Here is a 27,681-nt window from a genome sequence, read left to right as displayed (position 1 = left end):
GGCAGCACCTGCTGCTCTGACGCTCCCTCCCTCCCTTCCCCTCTGGATTACTGCAATGCCGTCAACATGGGGCTGCCCTTGAAGTCTCCCAGAAGCTGTACCTATCTTAGGATACAGCCGCTAGATGGTTAAAATCTGCACTACACATTCAGAGCGGTATCACAACGCTTTAAACAGTCCTGGCTTCCCCCAGAGAATCATGGAACTTCCGCTCTTGTCGTTTTAGAAAATGTTTTGTCGTTATTTTAGGTCGAGTCAATCTCACAGTACATTGGTACGTACCTTGGTACTCAAACGGCTTGGCTCCCGAACGCCGCAAACTCGGAAGTGAGTGTTCCGGTTTGCAAACGTTTTTCGGAAGCCGAACATCCGACGTGGCTTCTGCTTGAGTGCAGGAACCTCCCGCAGCCAATCGGAAGCTGTGCCTTGGTTTTAGTAGAGTTTCGGGAGTCGAACGGACTCCCGGAATGGATTAAGTTTGAGAACCAAGGTACCACTGTATTTTGAATGACGGCTGATTTATTCTGGACTGTCGGCATATCAGAATCGTAGAATCCTGCGTGCAGCTATCCCTGGATGGGCTCAAACCACCAATCTTCTGGCTAACAGGCAGCTTTTGTGATGTTTTCTTGAAGTTACTGCACTATTGACACCCAGAAGGGACCCAAAAACCTGAATTGGAGCATTGATGGCATAGAGAATTTTCAGCGGGCACAAACTGTATTGAAATAGGGCATCTGCACACCTGCCCTGATAATACTGTCGCAAGCACAGCTTATTGTCAATGCTCAATAAACGGGGTGGTTAACTCTCTCTTCTGCTGTTGGGGCTTGAATGAATTTTATGGGGAGATAAGGGACAGGAAGCAGGTAGTTTATGGCAGATCTTATCGTTTCACAAGCAGGGTGGGGTGGCGGGTAGATCTGAAGCAGAACAAATGTACACAAAGCCACCAGATTCCTAGGAAGCCTTTGGCAGAATATGTAGCCTGGCAGGGGAGCGCTCTGTTTGCAATACTCAAGAGCTCCTTGTTGTCCCACACAAATGTCTTCTGAATGGCTTTTCTCTCGGGATCTCGCCAATTTCTTAAGCAAATACCCACGTTCTGCTTCTGGAAGAGGAGCGAAGGGGTGTTCACGGCCTCCAACATTTCTCTGATGAAAAACAGGGACATCCTCTTCTACACCAGAAAGCTTCTCCCCTGTTTGATCTCGCTGCACACATCTGTCACCTTGAGCCAAGTGAAACCTCTCAGCCTAACCCTACCTCGCAGGATTGTTGTAAGGAAAAAAATGTGCGAGGGAAGGGGTCGCGTGCAAAAACCGCCCACGGGTAAATAGAATGAAATAAAGTTTTAGCTGTAAGCAGCCTTGAGTCCCTGTCTGGGGTGGGGAGAAGGTTGGAAATAATAACAATAACAATAACAATAATAATAGAAACTGCAAAAATGATCACGAGCATACCAGAAAATCCTAGTGAACTCAGAGAGAATTAGTTCTGAGTAAAAATGCTTAAGATTTAAGAAGGCTATGCAGTCTTTACCTAGTTACCTGGGAGTAAGTTCCTTTGAATACAGTGGGATTTACTTCTCAGTAGACAGTGTAAGGTTTCATTTACAATGAAGGAATAAACACTCCATGTGCTTCCTGCGAAATAGCTGGCTGCTGAAGCATCGCAATTAAAGAGTTTAAAGTGGATTGGTAACCTTTTCCTTTGAAATTATAGGAAGGGCTTTGAATGCCAGCTTCACCATTTCCTTCATTTTTTTCCTGCGTGGGCATACTCCTAAACATTTTGTGAATCTAAGTTTGGCCTCGTGGAAGGCCAGTATTTCAATATGAGTAGGAAAATGAGAGTATCTCTAAACATTTTTTTAAAAGAAAAGAAAAGCACTGGGTGCAGGTTTTTTTTGTCCTTCTCTACAGTTCTATGGGATGCGGGTGGCGCTGTGGTCTAAAGCATAGAGCCTAGGGCTTGCCAATCAGAAGGTCAGCGCTTCGAATCCCTGCAACGGGGTGAGCTCCTGTTGCTCGGTCCCTGCTCCTGCCAACCTAGCAGTTCAAAAGCACATCAAAGTGCAAGTAGATAAATAGGTACTGCTCCGGCGGGAAGGTAAATGACGTTTCCGTGTGCTGCTCTGGTTTCGCCAGAAGCGGCTTAGTCGTGACGGCCACATGACCTGGAAAAACTATCTGTGGATAAACGTCAGCTCCCTCGGCCAGTAAAGCGAGATGAGCGCCGCAACCCCAGAGTCGTCCGCGACTGGACTTAACCGTTAGGGGTCCCTTTACCTTTACTTTTTTTATTTACAACAGTTCTATGAGTCTATGGCCACCCCTTTAGCACCATGAGCACAAATAATCATCAACGTGGAATGAAATGGATTTCTCTGGAGGGGTATCTTTGTAGCATTCTGACTGCTGAATTTTCTTTGCTCGCAATCATTTGGACAAACCAAAAGTGTCTTGAACTGGGAATGGAAGATGAACCAAACTAGCTCATTTGTTTGCAAAGGGACAAATGTGGTGCTGGAATTAGTTCCTTTTTAGAGATGCCAAACCAGAATTGCTTCCTTTGATGAACGAACTTCCCATTCTGGGAAATGTAGGTTTGCGCTGTGGAATTGGGTCGACACACGATGTCCACCCTAGAGCAACAAATCAATGTTGTTGTTTTTCTAAAAATGAGCTTTTTGTGGTTTGGAAAATGATGGGCAAATGCATTGCAAAGTGCAGAATGATTAACAGGAAGGGGTGTGTGTGTGTGTGTGTGTGTTTTAAAGGACCCCACAATAAAATCAATATGAATCTTCTTGGCTTCCAGCCTCCCTGCAAAACAAATCAGAATAAGTGCTCAGGATTTCATCTAATGTGCCAGCATTACTGAACTAGATGGACGAAAGACCTGACTCTGACCTAGCTGCCTTCCTGCGCTCCTGTCTTTTCATTCATCAGCCACGGAAAAAAGAGCTGGATAGGCCCTGAGACTTTATCCCTTCAGTTTCCATTGTTTCGCTAATCAGAAAGTCGATAGGACAAACACGGGTACAAAATTGACAGCGGCAAAAAACCAGTGTATTTTAACCTCCGACATTACTTGGTAAACAGTAGGCTAGGGGAACGAGGTTAGGGTGACGCAAAGGCCTCGAGAGAATTAGCAGAATTTCACATGCTGGGAAACGGAGAAAAAAGGGAAATCACATTTCTGGCAGAAGACAATCGGCAAGAGTTCACTGCTGGGGGTTCGGTCTGCAGAGTCTCTGAGCACATCTGGAATAAATCACACACACACACAAAACATGGCTTCTTGCACAGCACAATCACATCTTATGCAGGGGTTCGGTTCCCAGGGCCTCACAGATACAAAAATATGTCTATTTGAACTGCCCCCACCCTCGAGCATCCTTTGCCTTCTGGAGTTGGGATGCAGAGTGGGTCTCGCCTGCCCTCCTCAAGCAAGGAAGAGAGCTTAAAAGCATGGGGCTTTCCTGGCACAGAAAGAGCTCTTGAGCTCTTTGCCTTGCTTGCATTTAACATGTGCAAGGCATGTGAAAAGGATCTAGCAGTCCTGATAGACCACAAACTTGACATGAGTCAGCAGTGTGATGCAGCAGCTAAAAAAGCCAATGCAATTCTGGGCTGCATCAATAGGAGTATAGTGTCTAGATCAAGGGAAGTAATAGTACCACTGTATTCTGCTCTGGTCAGACCTCACCTGGAGTACTGTGTCCAGTTCTGGGCACCACAGTCCAAGAAGGATACTGACAAGCTGGAACGTGTCCAGAAGAGGGCAACCAAAATGGTCAAAGGTTGGAAACAATGCCTTATGAGGAACGGCTTAGGGAGCTGGGTATGTTTAGCCTGGAGTAGAGAAGGTTAAGGGGTGATATGATAGCCATGTTCAAATATATAAAAGGATGTCATATAGAGGAGGGTGAAAGGTTGTTTTCTGCTGCTCCAGAGAAGCGGACACGGAGCAATGGATTCAAACTACAAGAAAGAAGATTCCACCTAAACATTAGGAAGAACTTCCTGACAGTAAGAGCTGTTCGACAGTGGAATTTGCTGCCAAGAAGTGTGGTGGAGTCTCCTTCTTTGGAGGTCTTTAAGCGGAGGCTTGACAGACATATGTCAAGAGTGCTTTGATGGTGTTTCCTGCTTGGCAGGGGGTTGGACTGGATGGCCCTTGTGGTCTCTTCCAACTCTATGATTCTATGTGAGCTTTCAACCGTGCACAGTTGAAATCACACAAGTTAAACGTGTGTAAGGTATGGTCCTAGTGTACACTCAGACCTGCTGAGGTTATAGTTATAATAATCATAATCATAATCATATATTATTCATACCCCACCCATCTGGCTGTGTTTCCCCAGCCACTCTGGGCGGCTTCCAACAGAAATATTAAAATACAATAATTTATTAAACATTAAAAGCTTCCCTAAACAGGGCTGCCTTCAGATGTCCTCTAAAAGTCTGGTACTGTAGTTGTTTTTCTCTTTGACATCTGGTGGGAGGGCGTTCCACAGGGTGGGTGCCACTACCAAGAAGGCCCTCTGCCTGGTTCCCTGTATCTTGGCTTCTCGCAGTGAGGGAACCGCCAGAAGGCCCTCGGAGCTGGACCTCAGTGTCTAGGCTGGACAATGGGGGTGAAGACCATAGCTGCCAAGTTCTCCCTTTTTTTAAGGGATTTTCCCTTATGCTGAATAGGCTTCCTCGCGAGAAAAGGGAAAACTTGGCAGCTATGGTGAAGACGCTCCTTCAGGTTCGTGGACTCCACCTCCCAACAGGTCCAGCCACACTTCTGCAGGGCTACACACACACACACACACACACACACACACACACACACACACACACACACACCTGCCCTAGCAACCAACAGTTGGCCAGTTGGTAGCAGAAATGTCTACTTGTTCGAGAGACTTAAAAGCAGCATCACTCAGGCGACAAGGTAAAAAAAGGAATGGGCTTGCTTCAAAAACCACCTGACTAAATATGGTTCCAAAAATAATGCTTGGTTGTGCTTAGGTTAATTTCACAGATATAGTAAGAAAAAATGAAGAAAGGAATACAGATTGTTGGTAACCAATGAGAAGTGTCGAAGCCGCAAAGAGGGAAGTCAACTAACATAACAGGGATTCAAACAAGTTTACTGGAACAGAAAGCAAGTGATTGTAAGGGAAGAAACAAAAGGAATATAAATGTACAGTAATTTCTTTCTGGGAGCCTTTTGTATAGAATATTCAAATTACAGTTTCTATCCTTTGAACAATTTTGTGTATGTCATTAATTCTTTTTCTTCTTCTCTTTATTGTTGTATTTTTTTCTTTTTTCTTTCTTTTCTTTTTCTTTTTGTGTATTCAGGTGTAATATTTATTCTTTCTCTGTAAATTTTCAAAAATGCAATAAATTTATTTTTTCAAGCAGCATTTTCTGCCTTGACCTGAAAGCAGTTCATTCGCAATCCACCATCCACAAGCTCTTACTGGGTGGGGAGTTATTGTTTTATTTTGTTTTTGCATTTTGCATTTTGATGTTGTGAACTGCCCCGTGGTCTTCAGATGAAGGGCAATATACAAATTTAACAAATAACAACAATAATCTTTTGAAGTCTCGCTGGAATCAAAGGGGCACAAAGCCAGCAACGGGTTTAAACTACAGTATGTATGCTTGGAAATTGAGTTTTTTGTTTGAAAAATCCGCTAAGGCACAAAGCTATCTGGATTGACATATTTTCTTTTCACTTAGCCTGAAATGGGTTTGGGTTGCTGGTGTGTGTGTGTGTGTGTGTGTGTGTGTGTGTGTGTGTGTGTGTGTGTTTATGACCTCCCCATGTGTTTTTGTCTAAACTTCTCCTACCACCATCCCCACTGCCTGCCAAATGGAAAGAAAACACGGCTCTGTGTTCGAATCACGCCGCCAAGTGGCAACCTGGTGATCTGCAAGTGGTTCTTCCCTCTCCAAACTCCTGATCCCTTTAAAGTACAAGGGTGAGGAAGGGTATGAAATGATACAGGAAATGTAATGTGCAGGAGAAGCTTCAGCTAGGCTCGCCTCCACAGTGAAGAGTGCAGTCTTAAAGGGCAGCCCCACACAGAGCGCATTACAGTAGTCCAGACTTGAGGTTGCACGAGAGAATAGGAAGCTGCTTTCTGCAGAGTCAGACCATTGGTCCACCCAGATCACTTTCCCTACCTACACTGACTGGCAGCAGTGGTTTCATGCAGAGAACTTCTCTCCCAGCTCTACCGGGAGACACCAGGGATTAAACCTCAGACCTCCTGCATAGAATACATAGAGTTGGAAGAGATTCCCAAGGGCCATCTATCTACAATTCTGTGATTCTAAGGAGCACCCCCAAACGGCATCCCTGCTCCTCCGGGAAGGATGCCGCCCCATTCAGAACAGGCCCTTCATATTTTGTGGATGTTTTTTTTTTTAGAGGGTTCTGTGAATCTTCAAGTTGCATGCTGCCAGCCTGAGCCTGCCTGCTGCAGAATTCCTGTCCTAGGGTCGTGTTTACAATCGCAGGCCCTAGCCTGCTGCACTCAAAGAAATCTCTAGCGATGTGGGGCTGCATAAAGAGAAACTGAGAAGCAGCCTTCCCCCAACCGGGCGCCCTCCGGGTGTTTTGGACTGGGGGCTGGTGGGAGTTGTAGTACCGAGCACCCGGAGGGCGCCGGGTTGAAGAAGGCTGCACCGCAGCATGGCCAGTGTGGTCTGGAAGCATGCGCTGCTTCTATATGCATGTGCTGTTCTCTATGTTGTCTGGGCAGAGGTAGGTGTACGGCAGCTTCATCGACTTGTTCCTGCTCTTGATTTCCTCGGAAATGTGCGCCAGGCGCTCTTGAAAAGCCGTTATGAGCTGCTTCGGTTCCTCCTCAACAAAGTGCTCGTCGTCGTATTGCCCCAGAGGTTTCTGCAAACAGAAACAGAGAGAGAGAGAGGCAGGGTCAGTTTAGTTCGAAGATGGGGTCACCTCTGGGAACTGCTCGATCGTCCAAAGGGATGTGTGTCTCTTCCCTTTGTGCAGAACATCTCTCTGCCTTCAACATGGACATTTTAAGAAATTAACCCCTGGAGAAAGCGCTGGAGGTGCCTCCTCTCTAGAGTGCCACGGAAGGGACAGCTGCCACCCTTCCTAATTGACAAACCACAAAAACAACCGGTTGCCAGCCTGAAAACTGCCGCCGCTGCCGCCGCCACCCCACTGCCATTGGCTGAGCTGCCGTGATGTCAGGGAATGTTTGCCAACCCCCCCAAGCTGCTAAGGTGCCGCCCAAAAAACCAACAACAGTTGCTGGGAAGGAAGTGCTGGGGGCCGGTGCGATGGACAGAGGAACTTTGCAAGGGACGCCGGAAAAAGAAAGGTTGTGGGTTTTAGCAGAGATGAGTAAACAAAGGTTTTCAGGGAGATGAAGTAGCTGAAGGCCGAGGAACTGACTAGTGGGGAAGGAGAGCTGAAAATAATGACAATGTATTTCACATCTGGCAACTGGTGTGCTCCTTTGGTGTGTTTTTTCTATTATTATTATTATTTATACCCCGCCCACCTGGCTGGGTTTCCCCAGCCACTCTGGGCGGCTTCCAACAGAAAAATAAAACACAGTAATCTATTAAACATTAAAAGCCTCCCTGAACAGGGCTGCCTTCAGATGTCTTCTAAAAGTCTGGTAGTTGTTTTCCTCTTTGACATCTGTTGGGAGGGCGTTCCACAGGGCAGGCGCCACCACCGAGAAGGCCCTCTGCCTAGTTCCCTGCAACTTGGCTTCTCGCAACGAGGGAACCGCCAGAAGGCCCTCAGCACTGGACCTCAGTGTCCGGGCAGAATGATGGGGGTGGAGACGCTCCTTCAGGTATACTGGACCGAGGCCATTTAGGGCTTGAAAGGTCAGCACCAACACTTTGAATTGTGCTCGGAAACGTACTGGGAGCCAATGTAGATCTTTCAAGACCGGTGTTATGTGGTCTCGGCGGCCGCTCCCAGTCACCAATCTAGCTGCCGCATATGGCAGATGGTTTCAGATGGTACACAGATAGAAGAGTCCAAAAAGCCCGGGACACAAATTTTCATGGCGCTCTAATGGATATGGTGGCTTGTTGTTGTTACCAGAAGTAATGTATTTCGTGTTAACTCTGAAAGTGCATGCTCGATTCTGACCAAACTAAGGCTCCTAGAGGACAATATACATCAAAATGCAGGCAGGCTGATGAAGAAGGCTGGGGGGGGGGGGTGTCTCTCCCTTCTGCTGTAACCAGCTCCTCTTTCCACTGGTCTCCCAGGACCCAAAAAGGGATGAAGAGGGTGGAGCAAAGGCAGGCACAATTAGATTAAATCAAACAAACAAGGAATATTCGGTGTTATGTTGGAGGGGATGCCAGGAAACCGGGAATTACCTTCTCATGTGGTGGGGGTGTAAATATGCACAATTTCTTTTGGCAAAGCATGTTTAAGGAGATAACAGAAACCACTGGGTTAAAGCTGACCAAAAGTCCAGAAGGTAGCATTGTTATAGATTTATAACGGGGTGGAAGGTTCGCAGGCTAAGAAGGACTTGCTCACAAATTTATTGACAGCTGCATGAATTACTATAGCTAGGCCCGGAAGAATCCGCAATCGGGGAGAGAAGCGACAGAAGAAGAATGGAAAGATTTTAAGTTATATTTTAAAAAATATGCAAAAGTGACATATTAAGATCAGAAATTAAGTTGTAAATAAACTGTGGAATTTATGAATATGTTAAATGAAAGGAGGAAAATAAGATTATACAAAGTGATTAAAATGGTTTAGAATTTGCTAAGTATAAACGAGCTAAAGAAACACAGGGGAAGGGAACCCGAGGAGGTCCCAATATACAATGTGAACAAACAGAGGAATAAGTATTTTTAATTGTGTATTTGTCTTTCTTTTTCTTTTCTTTTTCTTGCTTTTTTGCTTGTTTAGTGTTACTGTTATAGTTTTTTTCTTTCTGTGTCCAATTATTGTTGCATTTTTGAAAATTTTAATAAAAAGCATTATAAAAAAAAGAATTACTATAGCTAGGAAGTGGAAGGGGCAAGGGGAATATAAAATGGAAGAATGGTACAAAGAGGTGTGGGATATAGCTATTCATGATAAATTAACATGTGCCATTAAGGTAAGACGGGGAATTCGCAGGAGGAATGCTTTTGAGGAAATATGGAAGGTGTTTGCAGAATTTGTACTGCTAAAACGGAAAGGGGTCAAACCATCGCAAAAGGTGTTGAAATTTTGGGAGGTTGGGTAGTTACAATGGTCTCGGTGGCGGGATGCGCATATTTTTATTCTTATTTATTTATGATTATTACTTTGTCAAAATAAAAGGGGGGGGAATGAAGAGGGTGGAGCAGAGACTGACAAAGGGAAGCAGTCTCAGTTGCTGTGATCACTAGGCCTGGCCTCCTGAGCTTTGAATGAAGCGAGCTCACTTCACTGGTGCCATGTGATTTATTGCTGACCTGGTGGCTTAGGCCGAGAGGCAGCGAGGTCACCCAGTGAGCCTCGTGGCTGAGTGGGGATGTGGACCCAAGTCTCTCCCAGGTCCTAGCCCACCCCCCTCCCCTTGTCCATTTGCTGCCTTTCTTGTTGTTGTTTAGTCGTTTAGTCGTGTCCGACTCTTCGTGACCCCATGGACCATAGCACGCCAGGCACTCTTGTCTTGCACTGCCTCCCGCAGTTTGGTCAAGCTCATGTTCGTAGCTTCGAGAACACTGTCCAACCATCTCGTCCTCTGTCGTCCCCTTCTCCTAGTGCCCTCAATCTTTCCCAACATCAGGGTCTTTTCCAAGGATTCTTCTCTTCTCATGAGGTGGCCAAAGTATTGGAGCCTCAGCTTCAGGATCTGTCCTTCCAGGGAGCACTCAGGGCTGATTTCCTTCAGAATGGAGAGGTTTGATCTTCTTGCAGTCCATGGGACTCTCAAGAGTCTCCTCCAGCACCATAATTCAAAAGCATCAATTCTTCGGCGATCGGCCTTCTTGATGGTCCAGCTCTCACTTCCATACATCCCTACTGAGAAAACCATAGCTTTAACTATACGGACCTTTGTAGGCAAGGTGCGTATAGTTAAAGCTATGGTTTTCCCAGTAGTGATGTATGGAAGTGAGAGCTGGACCATAAAGAAGGCTGATCGCCGAAGAATCCTTCATGGATCATTGCATTGTCGTGGCGAAGGGGCTTGAATAACTCAGAGAAGCTATGAGCTATGCCATGCAGGGCCACCCAAGATGGACAGGTCATAGTGGAGAGTTTTGACTAAACGTGATCCACCTGGAGAAGGAACTGGAAGCCACTCCAATATCCCTGCCAAGAAATCTCCATGGACAAAGACAACAGGCCGCCTTTCTTACCATGTCAAAATCCTCGTTCCGCAAGACCCAGATGACGGCAAGGACTTGGCTGGTGGTGTTCATCTCGGGGATGATGTCCAGGTACTCCTTCAGCGTCACTGGGGCTTTAACATCGGGCGGAGGCTTCCTCATGGACGATGGCAAGTTGGGCATGAAGGCACCCAGTTCGAACTGTAGCCCAGGGGAGAGAGAGGGGAGGACAGAAGAAAGTTAAAGAGAGTCTGCAAACTCAGCGCCTATCTATTGATTTAAAAGCACAAGAACATAACACTCCTCCTTTCTGTTGTTATTTCGTTTTACTATCCCCAAAGATCAGAAAGGATCTTTTTTTTTGGCAGGCAGCGAGACAAATTGCATCTTTTCTTTTCTTTCTTTTTGCAAAAGTCGAACTGGAGTGGAACAGAAACGCCGCTGTGACAAGCATGTTTTGGAGCTGGAAAGATGAGAAGATACCTAGAAGGGAGGACTTGGCAGATGAAATCATTGGACGATGCAGAGATGGCAAGACTGACCGGGAAAATCGGAAATCAGGAAGATCAAAACTTCAGTACAGAATGGGGCAAACACAGAATGTATTTAAAAGAACACTGTAAACACTAGAACTCTTTGGAAGGCTTTAAATAACTCTTGCAATGGCACAAAGACTTTGGATATAATGGAGGGTTGTAATTTGGATCAACTTATAATACGCAGTTGATAAAGTTATTTAAAGAACCCGCGGAGAGGAGGAGGGAAGTCCTACGATTCGGAGGAATCTCATGTTAAATTCTAATATTTGTAAGAATTTGATTTGTGTGAATGAACTTGTAAAACCAAAAGAAAAGAAAAAATATTAGCATGTTTCAGAATGGAAATCGGTGCCTTCAAACATCCCTTACATAGATACTCTATGTACTCTAAGGAAGGAGAGCAGATTCACTTACCTGCCCACTGTTTACGGCCGCGTGATGGGCTGAGCACGTGAAGATCGCCATGGTCAGAAACTTGATGAGTTCCGGAACAGAGCGGATGGAGGAAGGGATGCCTGTACAGAAGCGAGAGGACAAGTCCTTTACAACAGGTAAAGGTAAAGGGACCCCTGACCATTCGGTCCAGTCGTGACCGACTCTGGGGTTGCGCGCTCACCTCGCATTATTGGCCGAGGGAGCCGGCATATAGCTTCCAGGTCATGTGGCCAGCATGACAAAGCCACTTCTGGCGAACCAGAGCAGTACACGGAAACGCCATTTACCTTCCCGCTGTAGCAGTTCCTATTTATCTACTTGCATTTTTGACGTGCTTTCGAACTGCTAGGTGGGCAGGAGCTGGGACCGAGCAACGGGAGCTCACCCCGTCACAGGGATTCGAACCGCTGACCTTCTGATCAGCAAGCCCTGGGCTCAGTGGTTTAACCCACAGCGCCACCTGGGTCCCACTTACAACAGGTATCTTCAACCAAACATAGAATCATAGAGCTGCAGAGTGGGAAGGGACCATGAGAGTCAGCGAGCCCAAGGCCCTGCCATCTTTTGCTCAAACTCACCACCCTGGGGTTTAACCCAGCCATGCATATTGGGAGCCGTTTCTTAATCTTGTACCATTGCAAGGGGGTTGTGCTCCTGTTGCGACCCACAACAACTCACTTGCAGGTCCTGACCCACCAGTCGAATACTGGTCCCTTTACAAAGCATGTTGGATTTTGACAGTGGAACGGACCCCCCTCGGAAGAAGGCATTCCCTCCTTCGTTGGAGGTTTATAAACACAGGTCGGGCGGCCCCAAAGTTGATAGCCATTGCCATTCAAATGGGTGTGTGTGTGTGAGAGAGAGAGAGAGAGAGAGGGAATCTTGTGATCAATTATATGGGGTGAAGCTTGCCTGCCCACCCCACCCCCAATATTTTATTCAAGTTGGCTGGACACAGGGACCCTAGGGCAGAAATAGGATTGGGTCTTCCTCCCTTCCCTCGTGACCATAGCTGCCAAGTTCTCCCTTTTTTAAAGGGAAATTCACTTATGCTGAATATGCTTCCTCGTGAGAAAAGGGAAAACTTGGCAGCTATGCTCGTGACCCCAGACCACTACAGCAGTGTTGGAAAAGGACAGAGACAAAACTAGAATCCGCCTGCTCTTGGCTCTGGCGCCATCTAGTGTTGGGCTCCCTGGCTTCCATCCAAGGGGGAAAGCTCAACAACTTTGATTTCCTTTAAAAACAGCAACATCTTTGGCTGCCCCCCCCCCCAACAAAAATCCTGGCTACGTCCCTGCTTCCATCCTACCAACTCTAAAAGGTACCAGGGGCCACTAGCTGCTTCCATGGGCCAGCATCTCATCATTCCAAGTCCCTCCGTATCTCCTCCTGCCCCCATAAACTGGAGGAAAGAGCCTAGGAATCTGAACTGCAGCTTCAACTGCCAGGGGTCTCGAGACTCTGCTGTGACAAGTACCCCCAATCTAACTGCACCTTCCTTCATGCGTTTTCACATTGTGACTTGCGTTGAGGCTGAGGCGTGGCTGAAGAGCATAATAAAACTGGTGTGCATGCTAAATGCACATTCCTGCAGGGGGTTGGACTAGATGACCCTGGGTGTCCCCTTCCAACTCAACAATTCTATGATTCCATGAAATGGTGCATCGCAGCTGACTGCACACCAGAGGTATGGGGCAGCGTGACGTTTTGCACTCCTCCGCCAGGTTAAAGGGCCTACAGGAAAGCGGATACTTTTTATAGGTTTCCCAAAGTTGTGACGGGCTGCCTAAACAAGTCCCGAAGGAAGGAAAACAGCGAGCAGAACAAAGAAGCAGCAAGAAATGGTTTTTGGCGGAGTACCTGACGAACGCTTGGACAGGAAGCCCTTTGTGAAGATGTCGCAGATCCAGGCCTGAAGCTCATAATCTCGCTGGACAGACAAGTTGTTCTTGTAGTACAGTTCCACAATGCCAGAGACGAAGCTGTGGGGGGAAATGAGAAGTTAGGCTGGCTCCCCAGGCAGGCTGTGTGCGGAATTGTAGCTCTGTGAGGCGTAAACTATAACAATAAGAACAACAAACAACAACAACAACTACAATTTATTTACACCCCACCCATCTGGCAGGGTTTCCCCAGCCACTCTGGGCAGCTTCCAACAGAATATTAAAAACACAATAAAACATTAAAAACTTCCCTAAACAGGGCTGCCTTCAGATGTCTTCTAAAAGTCAGAGAGTTGTTTATTTCCTTGACATCTGATGGTGGGGCATTCCACAGGGCGGGTGCCACCACCGAGAAGGCCCTCTGCCTGGTTCCCTGTAACCTCACTTCTCACAGGGAGGGAACCACCAGAAGGCCCTCGGAGCTGGACCTCCGTGTCCAAGCAGAATGATAGGGATGGAGGAGCTCCTGCAGGTATACTGGGCCTTTGAGGCCGTTTAGGGCTTTTAAGGTCAGCACCAACACTTTGAATTGTGCTCGGGAACGTACTGGGAGCCAATGTAGGTCTTTCAGGACTGGTGTTATATGATCTCGGCGGGAACTACCACCCCCCAGGATTTGTGTCTGTGCATTACATGTGCTTTGATGCCTTGCTTTTGAGTAGCAGCTCTCCCCACCCCTTACATGGTGGCAAACTGCTCTGGAAACTGGGAGCAGAGCTTGAGATCAGGCATGCAGTGTGAGGAACAGGTGGGCACGGGGCCATAGCTGCCAAGTCTCCCGTTTTCCCCGGGAAACCCCCGTTTTTCCGGCTGTCCCCAGCCGAAAAAACGGATTTTTTTGTTTTCCCCCGGTTTATTCTGGCGCGGCGGCCATTTTGGAACTGGGCGGAGCGTGCTCAGAAGCGACTTTTGATGCTGCTCTGCCCAGTTCCAAAATGGCTGCAGTGTAACTTCTGGTGCGGCAGCCATTTTGGAACTGGGCACAACAGCATCAAAAGTCACTTCTGAGCATGCTCCGCCCAGTCCCAAAATGGCCGCCGCACTACTTCCGGCATGCTAATTTCGGTCCGGTCCCTTATTTTTCAGAGAGGAACTTGGCAGGTATGCACGGGGCTGATGTTTGAAGAAGACGCCAGCCATTCCACTGCAAGCACCCAGACAATACCTGGGCACCTTCCGTGAGCCCGTCCAACATTTCCTCGCGAATCCTGTTTCTCTTACCTCTCGATGGCATCCCATATCTTCAGCCCGTCGTCCCTGTAGTAGTAATCGGCAAGAGAGCTGACTCCTCGGGCCTCAATGTCCTCAGGGAGGCACAGATCTGTGTAGGTCAGGTTGTCCAGGCACTTTTTAAGAAGCACAGCTAGCCCTCGACGCCCGGTCGCTATGGCCTATGGTGGAAAGCGGGTGGGGAGGGGAGAAGACCACTCAGCACACTCCCAAATGAGGCACATTTGGAATTCTGCCCCAGCTGAAGTTTCCAAACTGTCTTCAGAGGCACCCCTGTGTATAATCTATTTCCAGGGTGTCCGCAGCGGCAGAGGCCGTTTCTGCGCACTTCCGGACATGCGTGGAGGCGACTTCTGGCACTGCGGACGTGTTGGGGGTGGGCACGGCGGCATCGGGGGTCGCTTTTGCGCATGTCCGGAAGTGCATAGAAGCGACTTCCGGTGCCGGCGCGGCACCAGAAGAACATGGCCGCCGGCAGGAGTTCCGTAATCCGGGGGGATATGGGGTATTTTGCCATTCAGGACACATGTGGGAAACAGTAAGAAAATACGGGGGGTTCCTGGGGAAAACGGGGTACTTGGCAGTTATGCTCCTGCTGCAACCAGCTCCCCTCTCTTCTGGTCTCCTGGAACCAGAAGAGATATGAAGAGAGAGGAGCAAAGACAGGCCCAGTGAGGGAGCCTCAGATTGTTGGGGAGGTCCCAGGGAAGGAGGAGACTTAGACAAGTGTGGGAAGGTGGGGAACGTCAGTCCCTACAACTGCCTCATCATCATCATCATCATCATCATCATCATCATCATCATTTTATTTGTATGCCGCCTTTCCATAGTGAAAACAATGCTCAGCATGACAAGATTTACATAATCATATCACAAAGTATCAAATGTGGTGACAATATTCCAACTCTATGATTCTATGATTCTATACTTGCCAGTGCTGATCTACTTGGAAACAATTGCTATAATTTAGATACCTTTTGTCATATGTGGTGGACGTGTCAGGTAACAAAAACTTTCTGGGAGATGATATATAATGAAATGAAAAAAATGTTTAAAATAACATTTGCTTTAAAAAAAAACCAACCAGAAGCTTTCTGATTAGGAATTATAGGTACCGAGATCCCAAAGGACCAGAAAAGACTGTTCATTACGCGACAACAGCCACACGGATGTTATTTGCCCAGAGATGGGAGGAAAAAACAATCCCGACCAAGGAAGAATGGCAAACCAAGTTGATGGATTGTGCTGAAATGGCAAAATTAACTAGGAAGCTCGGGAACCAAGAGGACAAGAACTTTAAAGAAGAATGGGGGGAAATTATAATTTATTCAGGAGACCATTGCAAGCAAATGAAAACATTAGCAGGATTTTAATCACACTTGTAATGTAACAAAAACTATGGACAATTTAGATGGATAAAAAAATGTGTATTGTGGACTGGTTGATATTAGGACCCATGGAGGGGATGGGTGGGTGGAAGTCGTGAGATTCAGAGTAATCTCTTTATATGGATTTTAAATTGATTTTGTTATAAGTTTATATTTTTAAAAAACCCAAATAAAAACTACTTTACCAAAAAGAGAGAGGAAATAATTGCTATAATTTAAATTGGGTTGTACTCTGTTAACTTGTACTCAGAGCACATCCATTGAAACGGACAGTCTTAAGTTAGCTACATCTATCAAATTCCGAGTAAGACTAACCTGGGATCTATCCCCAATGCATTTCAATGTGGCTCAACCCGCTCCCCAGGTGTTAACCTTGGGAGGAAACCTCAAAGCTCCCCAGTGAATCTCCCCTTCTTAGGGTTCTGCATCTTTAAACCAAACTGGGCAGCCTTCAAAGGCAGGGCACTTCCAAACAGAAGACTGCCCTCAAAGTCCTGCAAAGCAGAGAGGCACTCCCAGAAAACAACTCCCCAAGTCAGCTGCGAATCACCCTGTGGTGGAATGGGTGGGATGTGGAAGTCCCTGGGCCTGAAGAGCTGGCTCAGTGCGGAAGGCATTCCACAGTGGCGTCATTCCTCCAAGGGCGTCCCACGAGTCTCCCACTTACCCGGTCAAAGGTACCTCCTTGGCTGATAAGGTAGGTTCTGGCCAGTACGTTGATATGGATGGAATAACGCAGGTGAGGAATCAGAAGCTGGAGGGGGGCAGAAAGGGAACACGTGTGAGGATTGGGGGGGGGGGTGTCTCAAAGTACGCAGAGAAGGTCTTGTAACTGAAGTCATAGCATGTTCTCTCTCTGATTCTCCCCTTCGCAGCCCCTCCACCCCCCACACACCCCTCTGTGGTTTTCCTATACAGTGGTACCTTGGTTCTCAAACACCTTGATACTCAAATGCCTTGGTTCACAAACGCCGAAAACCCGGAAGTAAGCGCTCCGGTTTTTGAACGTTTTTCGGAAGCCGAACGTCCAATGTGGCTGTTGGCTATTGTTTCCGGGGTGCCTGCACCAATCAGAAGCTGCACCTTGGTTTTCGAACATTTCGAAAAGGTGATTCTGGATGGATGGAGGCAGTTTGGAGGGTCTGTTGACCTCCACCGAGTCTCATTTGGTGGGCGGGTGCCTGCAAACCCTCGCAAAGCTAGCTTCCTGCTCCTCCCTCCGACATAATAATGCAAAAAGAGTCTCCCGGATCAGGCCAATGGTTCATCTAATCTAGCATCCTATTCTGGGAGTGGGCAACCAGATGTCCCGGTGGGAAATCCATGAGCAGGACCTGAGGGCAAGAGAATTCTCCCTTCCTGTGGTTTCCAGCTGCTGGCCTGCAGAAGCATTTCGTACAGGCAGAGCCCAGCCGCGATGGCTAGTAGCTATCAATATCTGTCTAGGCTCTGTCAAGGCTTCGGGAAAGCTATTCCTCCCCCCAGTTGCAGCCAGAGCAGAAAAAACAATGAGTTTTATTCAATCCTAAGAGCGAGAGACGGAAGAGAACAACAAGCCTTAACAATGGCATTGCTCCAAACTGGGCTTCCTCCTCCCACATGCCTAGCAACAGCATCTCCCTTTACGGTGGCAGCTTGTAGCCCAAAGTCTCTGATTCCGTTGTCCCTGCACTCTTAATGAATGCTGAGTTCTGGGAGAAGGGGGATCAGAGATACTCTCCAGTGACAATGTGTCAGCTGGCTGCCCTGTCACAATCCCCCCCCAACACGTCCCAACTCTTTTGTTCATCTATCTCTGCGCTGTGACCTTCCTCAAACTCCTCAAAGCCCTGCTGTAAATCAAGACTGTCTCTCTCTTCTCCTGCAGCGTCAAGAGAAGGGGGGGGGGGTCCCCACCAGTTCTCCCCCTCCATCTCTCCCTCTTGAGCCCAATCCCTGACAATAGTCCTCTCTCTCTCTCTCCATGAATTTGCCTGGTCCTCTTCTTAAAGCCTTCTAGATTCTTGGGTCTGCAGAAGCGAGTTCCACAGTTTAACTATTCGCTGCACCAAGAAGGACTTCTTTTTATTTCTCCCCAATCTTCCAACTTTCAGCTTCACGAGATACCCACAAGTTCTTTTTTTATAAAAGGGGGCAAAGTTTTCTTTCAAAGCCATCAGGGCCTTCTCGGTGGTGGCGCCTGCCCTGTGGAACGCCCTCCCAACAGATGTCAAAGAGGAAAACAACTACCAGACTTTTAGAAGACATCTGAAGGCAGCCCTGTTCAGGGAGGCTTTAAATGTTTAATAGAGTGACTGGGTAAACCCAGCCAGATGGGTGGGGTATAAATAATAAATTATTATTATTATTATTATTATTATTATTATTATTATTATTATTATTATCCAGGCTGGTGACATCGCTGCTTCCTCTGGGAGAGGCAGCCTCCCCCCCCCAGACGCGGTTTGTTTCCTTCAAAAGATAAGAGGATGTCGAAAACATCCCTCCCCGTACTTGCCGCTAAATGCCCCAAACTTAACCCCTCTCACCTTGTACAGGGGGTGACACATGGGGAGTTGCCTCAGTGTTGACACCGCAAAGACTTCCGCCATCAGATGTCCACGGAGCAGGTGGGTGTTCACCTCGTGGATGTGGAACTCGGCATTTCGCACCCAGGTCTTGGCTAAGGTCCAGATCCACTCTTCATCGGTGGGCAAGAAAATGGGACTTTGGGGACCCGGGCGTTGGCTCAACTGAAAGGGGGAATCACAATGGAATAAAATGAACAACGGCTGTCTCCAGACTGTCCGTAAGACAGACTGCCCCATGGCCCGTCTAGGCCATCATCCTCTTCTTAAAGGTAAAGGGACTCCTGACCATTAGGTCCAGTCGTGACCGACTCTGGGGTTGTGCGCTCATCTCGCATTATTGGCCGAGGGAGCCAGCGTATAGCTTCCAGGTCATGTGGCCAGCATGACAAAGCCGCTTCTGGCAAACCAGAGCAGCACATGGAAACGCCGTTTACCTTCCCGCTATAGCGGTTCCTATTTATCTACTTGCATTTTTGACGTGCTTTCGAACTGCTAGGTTGGCAGGAGCTGGGACCGAGCAACGGGAGCTCACCCCGTCTCAGGGATTTGAACCGCCGACCTTCTGATCAGCAAGCCCTAGGCTCAGTGGTTTAACCCACAGCGCCACCTGGGTCCCTTGCATCCTCTTCTTACAGTGCCCAAGCAAATGCCTGTAGGAAATCCACAAGCAATAGAGCCCTCTCTCCTCTCGAGGTTTCCAGCAACTGGGATTCAGAAGCTGTGGAGGCAGAGCGTAGCCCTCAATGCGTCTGGAGGTCCTGGGCTGCCCAGACAACAAGACACCCCCCCTCGGCCTCACAGGTGTGGTCCAAAGGAAAGCAGAGCAAGACGTTTGGCGCCCGCATGGTTGCAGGAGTTGCTGGATGGAAGGAGGCGTACAAGGCTCCATCGAACTGTCTTAGGGACTCCATTCCGGATTTGTGTAGGGTTTACTCCTTGTGTGCTAAAGATCAACCGCCTCCTTGGTCTCGTCGAATATCTTTTGACTTCCCTTAAGTGAGGGGGAACCTCCTAGCTTGTTTGGAATCCTTCTGGTGAATTTTCCCCTGATTGCTTTTTTTAAAAAAATAGCTACCTGAATGGCTAGAGGAATGACTTTTCCACAAGGCTTTTGGTGGAGCAAACACAGAGGGGCAGCAATGTATTGCTCTTTGCCGTTCACCAGGATGGTAGGGATATCCTCCAGCAACTTGTAATCCGCTAGGTAGATGGTTCCTTTCTGAAAAACAGAGTTGGAGGGGGTTGGAGAAGGGAGGAAAGTTTGACTCCCATCTGACATCAGCCAGCCCAGCCATTTTGGTCTAAGGTTCCCATCATAGCTGCCAAGTTCCGGCCTGAGAAATAAGGGACTGGACCGGAAGTAGCAGACCGGAAGTAGCGCTGTCGCCATTTTGGAACTGGGCGGAGCATGCTCAGAAGCGACTTTTGATGCTGCTCCGCCCAGTTCCAAAATGGCCGCCGTGCCAGAATAAACCGGGGGAAAACAAAAATAATCCGTTTTTTCGGCTGGGGACAGCTGGGAAAACGGGGGTTTCCCGGGGAATACGGGAGACTTGGCAGCTATGGTTCCCATCCCCCAGCCACCATGCTCCTCTGGTGACGGCTGCATTCTTGGTTCTTTAGAGCTATTTTGGTTAGCTGCCTTGGATACTATTACTGGGCTATGGATATTTCAAGACATATGACATATACAGTCATACCTCGCTTTAAGTATGCTTCGGTTTGAGTATTTTCAGTTTAAGTACTCCGCGGACCTGTCTGGAACGGATTAATCCACTTTCCATTACTTTCAATGGGAAAGTTTGCTTCAGGTTAAGTACGCGCTTCAGTTTAAGTACTCTGCAGACCCGTCAGGAACGGATTAATCCACTTTCCATTACTTTCAATGGGAAAGTTTGCTTCAGGTTAAGTACAGACTTCCAGAACCAATTGTGTTTGTAAACCGAGGTACCACTGTATATGCATAGAGAAGGGGGGGGGGGAACACACACACAGACAGAGGGAGGGAATGTGACTCTGAGATACAACCAATGACTAAGAGAGCAATGAACGACCTTCAACTCTTCCTTGAGGGTGGTGGATTCTCCCAAAGGCCCGGCCACCATCTCCTGGGTCACAGGGAAGTTTTCCGGGATCTTTGTGCATTTCCGGATCAACACAGGGTTGATTCCATTCAGATACTGGTAGCCGAAGAAATCGTCATCTTTCCAGTGCCTGAACACATACTCTGGAGAAGGGAAGAAGGGAAGGAGAGATACAGATAATGAAAAGCCTGGTGGAAAAGAAGCGCTTTTGCCTAGAATAATAATAATGATGATGATGATGATGCCCTGCTCATTCTGGACAGTTTCCAACAGAATACAAAAGCACAGAAAAACACCCGACACTAGAAGCTTCCCTAAACAGGGCTGCCTTCAAATGTCTACGGAAGGTTGTATAATTGTTTATCTCCTTGACATCTGACAGGAGGGCGTTCCACAGGGCAGGTGCCACCACCGAGAAGGCCCGTTCTCATATTGCCACCCTCCGGACCTCTCATGGAAAGGGTTTGCTTTGAAGAGAGGCAGCCTCCTCAACCTTCACTGACCTGAGACAGGGGTGTGGTAGAACCAGAAGACCTTGCGGATGTCCTCAAGCTTCTCCCAGGAGTATGGTTTGTCCAGGAAGCCCTTCATTTTGGCCTCAAACAGCCTGAGGAGGAGGCACAGAAAGAGAACTTGTCAAGGAAGAGACATGCCACTACAGAGGAGGAGGAGGAGGATCTGCCCTTGAGCAAAGTTTCCTTGTACGCAGAGTCAGACCATAGTGCATAGCTGCCAAGTCTCTCGTATTCCCCGGGAAACCCCCGTTTTTCCAGCTGTTCCCAGCCGGAAAAACGGATGTTTTTTGTTTCCCCCCGGTTTATACTGGCGCGGCGGCCATTTTGGAACTGGGCGGAGCATGCTCAGAAGCGACTTTTGATGCTGCTTTGCCCAGTTCCAAAATGGCTGCAGCGCGACTTCTGGTGCAGCGGCCATTTTGGAACAGGGCAGAGCAGCATCAAAAGTAGCTTCTAAGCATGCTCCGCCCAGTTCCAAAATGGCAGCAGCGCTACTTCCGGTCCAGTCCCTTATTTCTCAGGCCGGAACTTGGCAGCTATGCCATAGTGTTGCCAACTCTGGGTGGCAGCTGCTGTCCAAGGTTTTGTGCAAAGGGAGGTGGCTGAACAGACAAAAGAAAGGATTTCTTCACATCTTGCATTGTCAAACTAGGGAACTCAGTCCCACAAGAAACAGCGATGCCCACCAACTTCATACCTTCCAAGTGCACTGCAAAAAAACAGGGTTTTCCCATTTTTTCCTCTCGAGATCTCGGCAGCCATTTTGGGTGCTGTGATCTAGCGTGCCCTTGCGCTGCGCTGTCACCCCGCAAAGCACTTTTTCAGGGTGAGAGCAAGGCACGGGTCACGTGACTCGCTTGCGTCCCGGAAGATGAGCGTCCCAGTTTAGCATTGGGGAAAAGTTGGAAGGTACGCAAGTTGCATTGTTGGAAAGCAATCCCCAGGGGTCTTGCAGGTCAGAGCGGCTAGTCACACCTGGAGGGTCACACATCCCTCTCCCCCTGAAATGAATAGGTTGTATTATGTAATATTTGTATGCAGCTTTTTCTACAACCAAGCCGAGGTCCAGGTAGCTCACAGCAGCATTCAAGCCTTGAGGAATTCAAGACAACACTCCCAGCCTAAGACTGAATCCATACATTTGACTATCAGGGGAGTCTTTAGCCAAAGATAAAACAATGGAAGAGAAGTGTGACATGAAGCTACGCTTTGACTGCATGCTCCTTCCACTGCAGAAGTCACCTCTAGCTTAAGAAGTGCTCGCAGGCACATACAACAAAAAATAATATTTACAATATTGTTGTTTAGTCGCTTAGTCGTGTCCGACTCTTCATGACCCCATGGACCAGAGCACGCCAGAGGACCCCGTTATGTTTCTTTAAAAAAGGTATCTATCTAACCCAGGTGGCACTGTGGTTAAACCACTGAGCCTAGGGCTTGCTGATCAGAAGGTCGGCGGTTCGAATCCCTGTGACGGGGTGAGCTCCCGTTGCTCGGTCCCAGCTCCTGCCAACCTAGCAGTTCAAAAGCACGTCAAAATGCAAGTAGATAAATAGGAACCGCTACAGCGGGAAGGTAAACGGCGTTTCCATGTGCTGCTCTGGTTTGCCAGAAGTGGCTTTGTCATGCTGGCCACATGACCGGAAGCTATACGTCGGCTCCCTCGGCCAATAATGCGAGATGAGCGCGCAACCCCAGAGTTGGTCACGACTGGACCTAATGGTCAGGGGTCCCTTTACCTTTACCTTTAAGGTATCTATCTAACTGTTGGAGATACAATAGGGATAAGGCTTTTCTGAAACGTATGTTTTTTTCATTGTCCTATATTGAAATATTTTTTGGCAGAAGGTAACTGAAACTATCGACAGAACTGTACGGAACAACCTTACATTTACAGAGCAAAATATCCTCTTGAATTCTAGACCCAGCATGTTGAACCTTACAAAAGGACAATGCGAGTCGACTCTCTGTGCCCTCGCCACAGGAAAAAGACTGATACTGATGAATTGGGGGGGAAATAAAAGTGTGCCTCCCTTCTACAACTGAAGACTTATACAAACTCACAAGATATGAACAACTTGCATTTAACGCAGACTTGCCATGGACAAACTCAACAATATTTGGAATCCACTCTCACAAATAGTGTAAGAGGTTAAGATCGGGTGAAGTACAATAACAACCTTGTAAAATATAGTTTCCCTCCCACCCCCTTTATTTTCCCTTCTACACAGGTTTCTTTTTCTCTCTTTTATTTACGTCTCGCCATGTTTGGTGCACATATGGTTACGTGCTTTTTGAACTTTCAATAAAGATGTTGGAAGGAAGGAAGGAAGGAAGGAAGGAAGGAAGGAAGGAAGGAAGGAAGGAAGGAAGGAAGGAAGGAAGGAAGGAAGGAAGGAAGGAAGAAGCGCTGGCAGGTTGCCCAAGACTTACGCGAGGGTCCCACGCCCAAAAAAGGCAGTGGATTTGGGGAAAGAGTACTGGATATTGTACTCCATCGTCTGGTCTGTGTCGACATCGGCACAATATGGAGTTCCTGGGATGTATTCCTTCCACCTGTACAGATAAATTAATAGAGAGAGGGAGAACAAATGAACGATGGCCAGGCAATCCTGCGAACCGTGTTTGCCAGTGAGAAAATCCTGCAGAACACCACGAGGCTTCCTTTTGTGTAGGACTTGAAGTGTAGGTGGGTTCCCACGAGGCAAGACACAGCGATAACAGCAAGAACCTTTATTGAACCACAAAACTGGGAAACAAGGGCAAAGCAACTGCTTATATACATTCCTGGAAACCTGAGCCACTCCCACTCCCAATGTGATTGGCTGTCTAAACTTCCGAACTGCAAATCATGACTCAGAGTTCAAGGGCCAATGGCAGAGGCCCAAATCCTGAAATGTCCTGTGATTGGACAACATGTATCGAATCAGAACACGGGAGCTCAGAATCCTTAGTCCAGACTCAAACTCTGGCAAACACAGACCACTGAATACATAACAGGAGGGCAGAACGAATTGCCTGACGGTGGGCACTACGGCTGTTTGAAGGGAGGCAGGATTTGGCCCATTGTCAGGCCCCATCTGCACTCTGCGTTCAAAGCGTTGGGAATCCCGAGAACTGTGGCTGCTTAAGGATCTTGAAAGTTGTTAGAGGAGCTCTATCTGTTTCCGTCACAGAGCTGCAATTGCCTGGGAAAAGGGATTGACTGTTAAGGCCAAGCATCCCCAAACTGCGGCCCTCCAGATGTTTTGGCCTACAACTCCCATGATCCCTAGCTAACAGGACCAGTGGTCAGGGATGATGGGAATTGTAGTCCAAAACATCTGGAGGGCCGAAGTTTGGGGATGCCTGGTTAAGGCGCTCTGGGAATCGTCGTTCTGCGAGGAGGACAAAGAGGGCTGTGGGGGGGGTGTGTGGCAACAAATCTACTCTACAAAGGCAAGTTTTAATTTGTGGCCCCACCCACTTTAGCCTCTGGTCCCGCCCACCACATGCACCTACAAGGTCGCCTTACCACTTCGATCGGCAGAACTGGTGTCACACAATAACCGTTTCCCACATTTGCAAGAACTAAGTCTTTTAGTGGGGTAGCACAAACACTTTGGAACTCCCTGCCTCATGAGATCAAACAGGCACCTTTCGCTTTACTCTTTTTGGTGCCTGCTAAAAATGTTCTTGTTTAAACAAGGCTACCGACAGGTAACTTTAATCTGTTTTAATATTTTAACTTTTGTATGTGTTACAGTAGGGTGGTAAAACTTTCTTGATTTCATTGCCTTATCTTTTTGTAAGCTATTTTGAGGTTTGTTTGTTTGTTTTACAATCAAGCGGTGTGTAATTTTTATGAAAGAAAGGAAAGGAAAAAGGAAAAAGTGGCTGCCGTAAGTTTTCCCCAGAAGGGAATGTGGCCTTCAGGTTTCACCATGTTCTCCATGCCTGATGTAAGGACACTTCTGGGTAGTTAGATTTCAAACACTATGATAGCAAAATTAACATGTGTCATGATATGATGAAGATACCCGGTTATTAGGGCCGGTGGCCAAGGTAGAAGATTACCTCCTGCAAAACAAGAACAGCAACAACCGTTGCTGCTCCTCCACCTGTTGAGGAATGAAAGTACTGTAGGTAGGTAGGTAGGTAGGTAAGTCTCTCTGTACATTTGTTCCCTACTCACCCATATTTCGTATGACTCAGCGCCAACTCTTCACGGCGGTGCCTCCGCTGGAGATAATGAGTGTCGTCCGCTGGAGTCTTGGCTGTACACGAAAGGAAGAAAAGGGTCAAGTGGTTTTGACACTTTCCCTGGCTTTTCCCAATTTTTAGCATTTCTCCACTTTTTACGCATCCTTACGGATGTGGGAGATAGGCAGTCAAATCTTACAATGCACGTTCTTGCTAGTTAGTGTGTGAAAGGGTTAAGGCCATAGAGCTGTATTGCTGCCGACTCAGACCATAGAAATGTAATTGGCAGAGAAGGCTCTGTGTGATGTCATTTCCCCTTCTCTCCTGGGAGGGAAGAAGCTGAAGCAGAGAAGTACAGTCTTACCTTGTCTCCCAAACGCCTTGGGAGTCGAACGTTTAGGCTCCCGAACGATCAAAAACTGGGAGTGAGTGTTCCAGTTTTCGAACGTTCTTTTGGAAGCCAAACGTCTGATGGAGTTTCCGCGGCTTCCGATTGGCTGCAGGAACTTCCTGCAGCCAATCAGAAGCTGCACTTCCGGAACGGATTCTGTTCAACTTCCGAGGTATGATAGTGGATTTTTGTCCACATGTTCCAGCATCACAAGCATGCCTGACGCTGTTTTTGCTGTAAATGCAAGTATTTTAACTGTATTAGTTTTTACTGCTGTTGCTGTTAAGGACAAATGCTTGACCGTGAGTAAACTATACATTTTATAAACTTAGTTTCCAGTCTGTAGCCTGTTTCTTTGATAAACAGGGAAACAAAACAGCCGATCTCTATGCTTTCAATTAAACTGCTTAAAATGAGATTTAGGCTCTGCCAAGAGGGCTCTCTCTTGTGAAAGAGTCTGCAAAAAGCCCTGTCCTTTGAGGGATCAAGTGCAGTTAATATATTCCCTCACCTACCCAATAAAAGCCATAAACGAATGCAGGAAGTGTCTAATGGGATTGCCCTATCAATAGGCAGAGGAAAAGACACAGCCATGCATTCTGCTATGAGGTCCTCAGCGGGAGGTAAAAATGAAATAAATACATCCGATTTAAAGAAGTTTTCGGGGTGGGGGTTGTCTGCAAAAATAAAGCAAGCAAGCAAACAAACATACAAAGTATTCTTCTGAATTTCAAATCTCATTTCAGGACGAATCATTATGGGATGGGACCTTGCCTCTCCAGCAAGTGCCAGGATGTTCAGGGTGGGGGTGGGGAGTGAGGAAGACTCACCTGCTCCTTCTCTGAAGGACTTGGTGCAGAAACCCTCTATCCACTGGTAACAGGGGAAACGATAGACCTCACCATGTGGAGACGTCACCTCGACAGAATTGCAGTACCAGCTGTTCTCGGGGAAGAAGGAGTAAGGGTCCTTGTGCAGGTGGATCAGCAGGATTGGGCCCAGGTCATGGTCACAAATGACTTCATGCTCCTCCACCTGTGGAGGGAGGGAGGGAGGGAGGAGGAGGAGGAGGAGGAGAAATCAATTCGATTCTGGTCCAAACTTGGGATGGATTCTGTCACAAAATGTGATTGCAAAACTCACACCAAACGCCAAGTGGCAGCACTAACGGACAGGCTGTGATTGCAAATAACAGGCTGATTGCAACTGCACATTGGTTGGCCACTGTGAGAACAGGTTAATAATAATAAACAACAACAAACAACAACAACAACAACAACAACAAACAATATCCCAACAGAATATTAAAAACACGATACAACATCGAACATAAAAAACTAAACAGGGCTGCCTTTAGATGTCTTCTAAAAGTCAGGTAGTTGTTTATTTCCTTGACGTCTGATGGGAGGGCGTTCCACAGGGTGGGCGCCACCACCAAGAAGGCCCTCTTCCTGATTTTCCGTAGCTTCACTTCTCGCAGTGAGGGAACCGCCAGAAGGCCCTCAGAGCTGGACCTCAGTGTCCTGGCAGAACGATGGGGGTGAAGAAGCTCCTTCAGGTCTACTGGACCATTGGCTATGTTCTTATGTCTGCTCTCCAAGTAAGCCCTGTTGAATTCAATGAAGTTTACTCCCAGCCTAAAGCGTTATCTTAATTTAAGAATCATAGAATAGCATCATAGGGTCATGGAGTTGGAAGGGACACACCCCCTGCAATGCAGGAATCCTTCACCCAGTGTGGGGCTCGAACCCACGACGCTTAGACTTGATTTACTATATCCTTAAGAACGTGAATGGTTGAAACAAAATAAAAAAAATCCTTCCAGTAGCACCTTAGAGACCAACTAAGTTTGTTATTGGTATGTTATTGGTATGAGCTTTTGCACTGAAACAAAAGTGCATGCACACGAAAGCTCATACCAATAACAAACTTAGTTGGTCTCTAAGGCGCTACTGGAAGGAATTTTTTTATTATTGTTTTGTTTCGACTACGGCAGACCAACAGGGCTACCTACCTGTAACTAAACTGAATGGTGTTTTTTAATTTTAGTGGAGGACCTTCCTT

At 47.4% G+C, this 27,681-nt stretch overlaps 1 protein-coding gene across 1 annotated transcript in view; it reads right to left on the bottom strand.

The window, feature by feature from the left end:
- Positions 1 to 5,130: 5,130 nt before the first annotated feature.
- Positions 5,131 to 27,681, bottom strand: part of LOC118094284 (polyunsaturated fatty acid lipoxygenase ALOX15B-like) — a 36,552-nt gene continuing 14,001 nt past the window's right edge. Inside the window, exons 2-14 of the mRNA XM_060281884.1 lie at positions 26,448 to 26,652; positions 25,219 to 25,300; positions 23,478 to 23,600; positions 21,033 to 21,136; positions 20,500 to 20,672; positions 19,521 to 19,664; positions 18,404 to 18,607; positions 16,543 to 16,629; positions 14,479 to 14,648; positions 13,175 to 13,296; positions 11,291 to 11,391; positions 10,368 to 10,538; positions 5,131 to 6,918 (exon numbers count right to left, since the gene is read on the bottom strand). Coding sequence (XP_060137867.1) covers positions 6,739 to 6,918; positions 10,368 to 10,538; positions 11,291 to 11,391; positions 13,175 to 13,296; positions 14,479 to 14,648; positions 16,543 to 16,629; positions 18,404 to 18,607; positions 19,521 to 19,664; positions 20,500 to 20,672; positions 21,033 to 21,136; positions 23,478 to 23,600; positions 25,219 to 25,300; positions 26,448 to 26,652 — 1,866 coding nt within the window. The 3' untranslated portion in view covers positions 5,131 to 6,738. The remainder of the gene's footprint in view (positions 6,919 to 10,367; positions 10,539 to 11,290; positions 11,392 to 13,174; positions 13,297 to 14,478; positions 14,649 to 16,542; positions 16,630 to 18,403; positions 18,608 to 19,520; positions 19,665 to 20,499; positions 20,673 to 21,032; positions 21,137 to 23,477; positions 23,601 to 25,218; positions 25,301 to 26,447; positions 26,653 to 27,681) is intronic.

This window comes from Zootoca vivipara, chromosome 13, assembly GCF_963506605.1.
Source record: "Zootoca vivipara chromosome 13, rZooViv1.1, whole genome shotgun sequence".
In the NCBI taxonomy this organism is placed as follows: domain Eukaryota; kingdom Metazoa; phylum Chordata; class Lepidosauria; order Squamata; family Lacertidae; genus Zootoca; species Zootoca vivipara.
The sequence above is the reverse complement of the archived record's forward strand: the minus strand, read 5'-3'. Positions and strand labels throughout refer to the sequence as shown.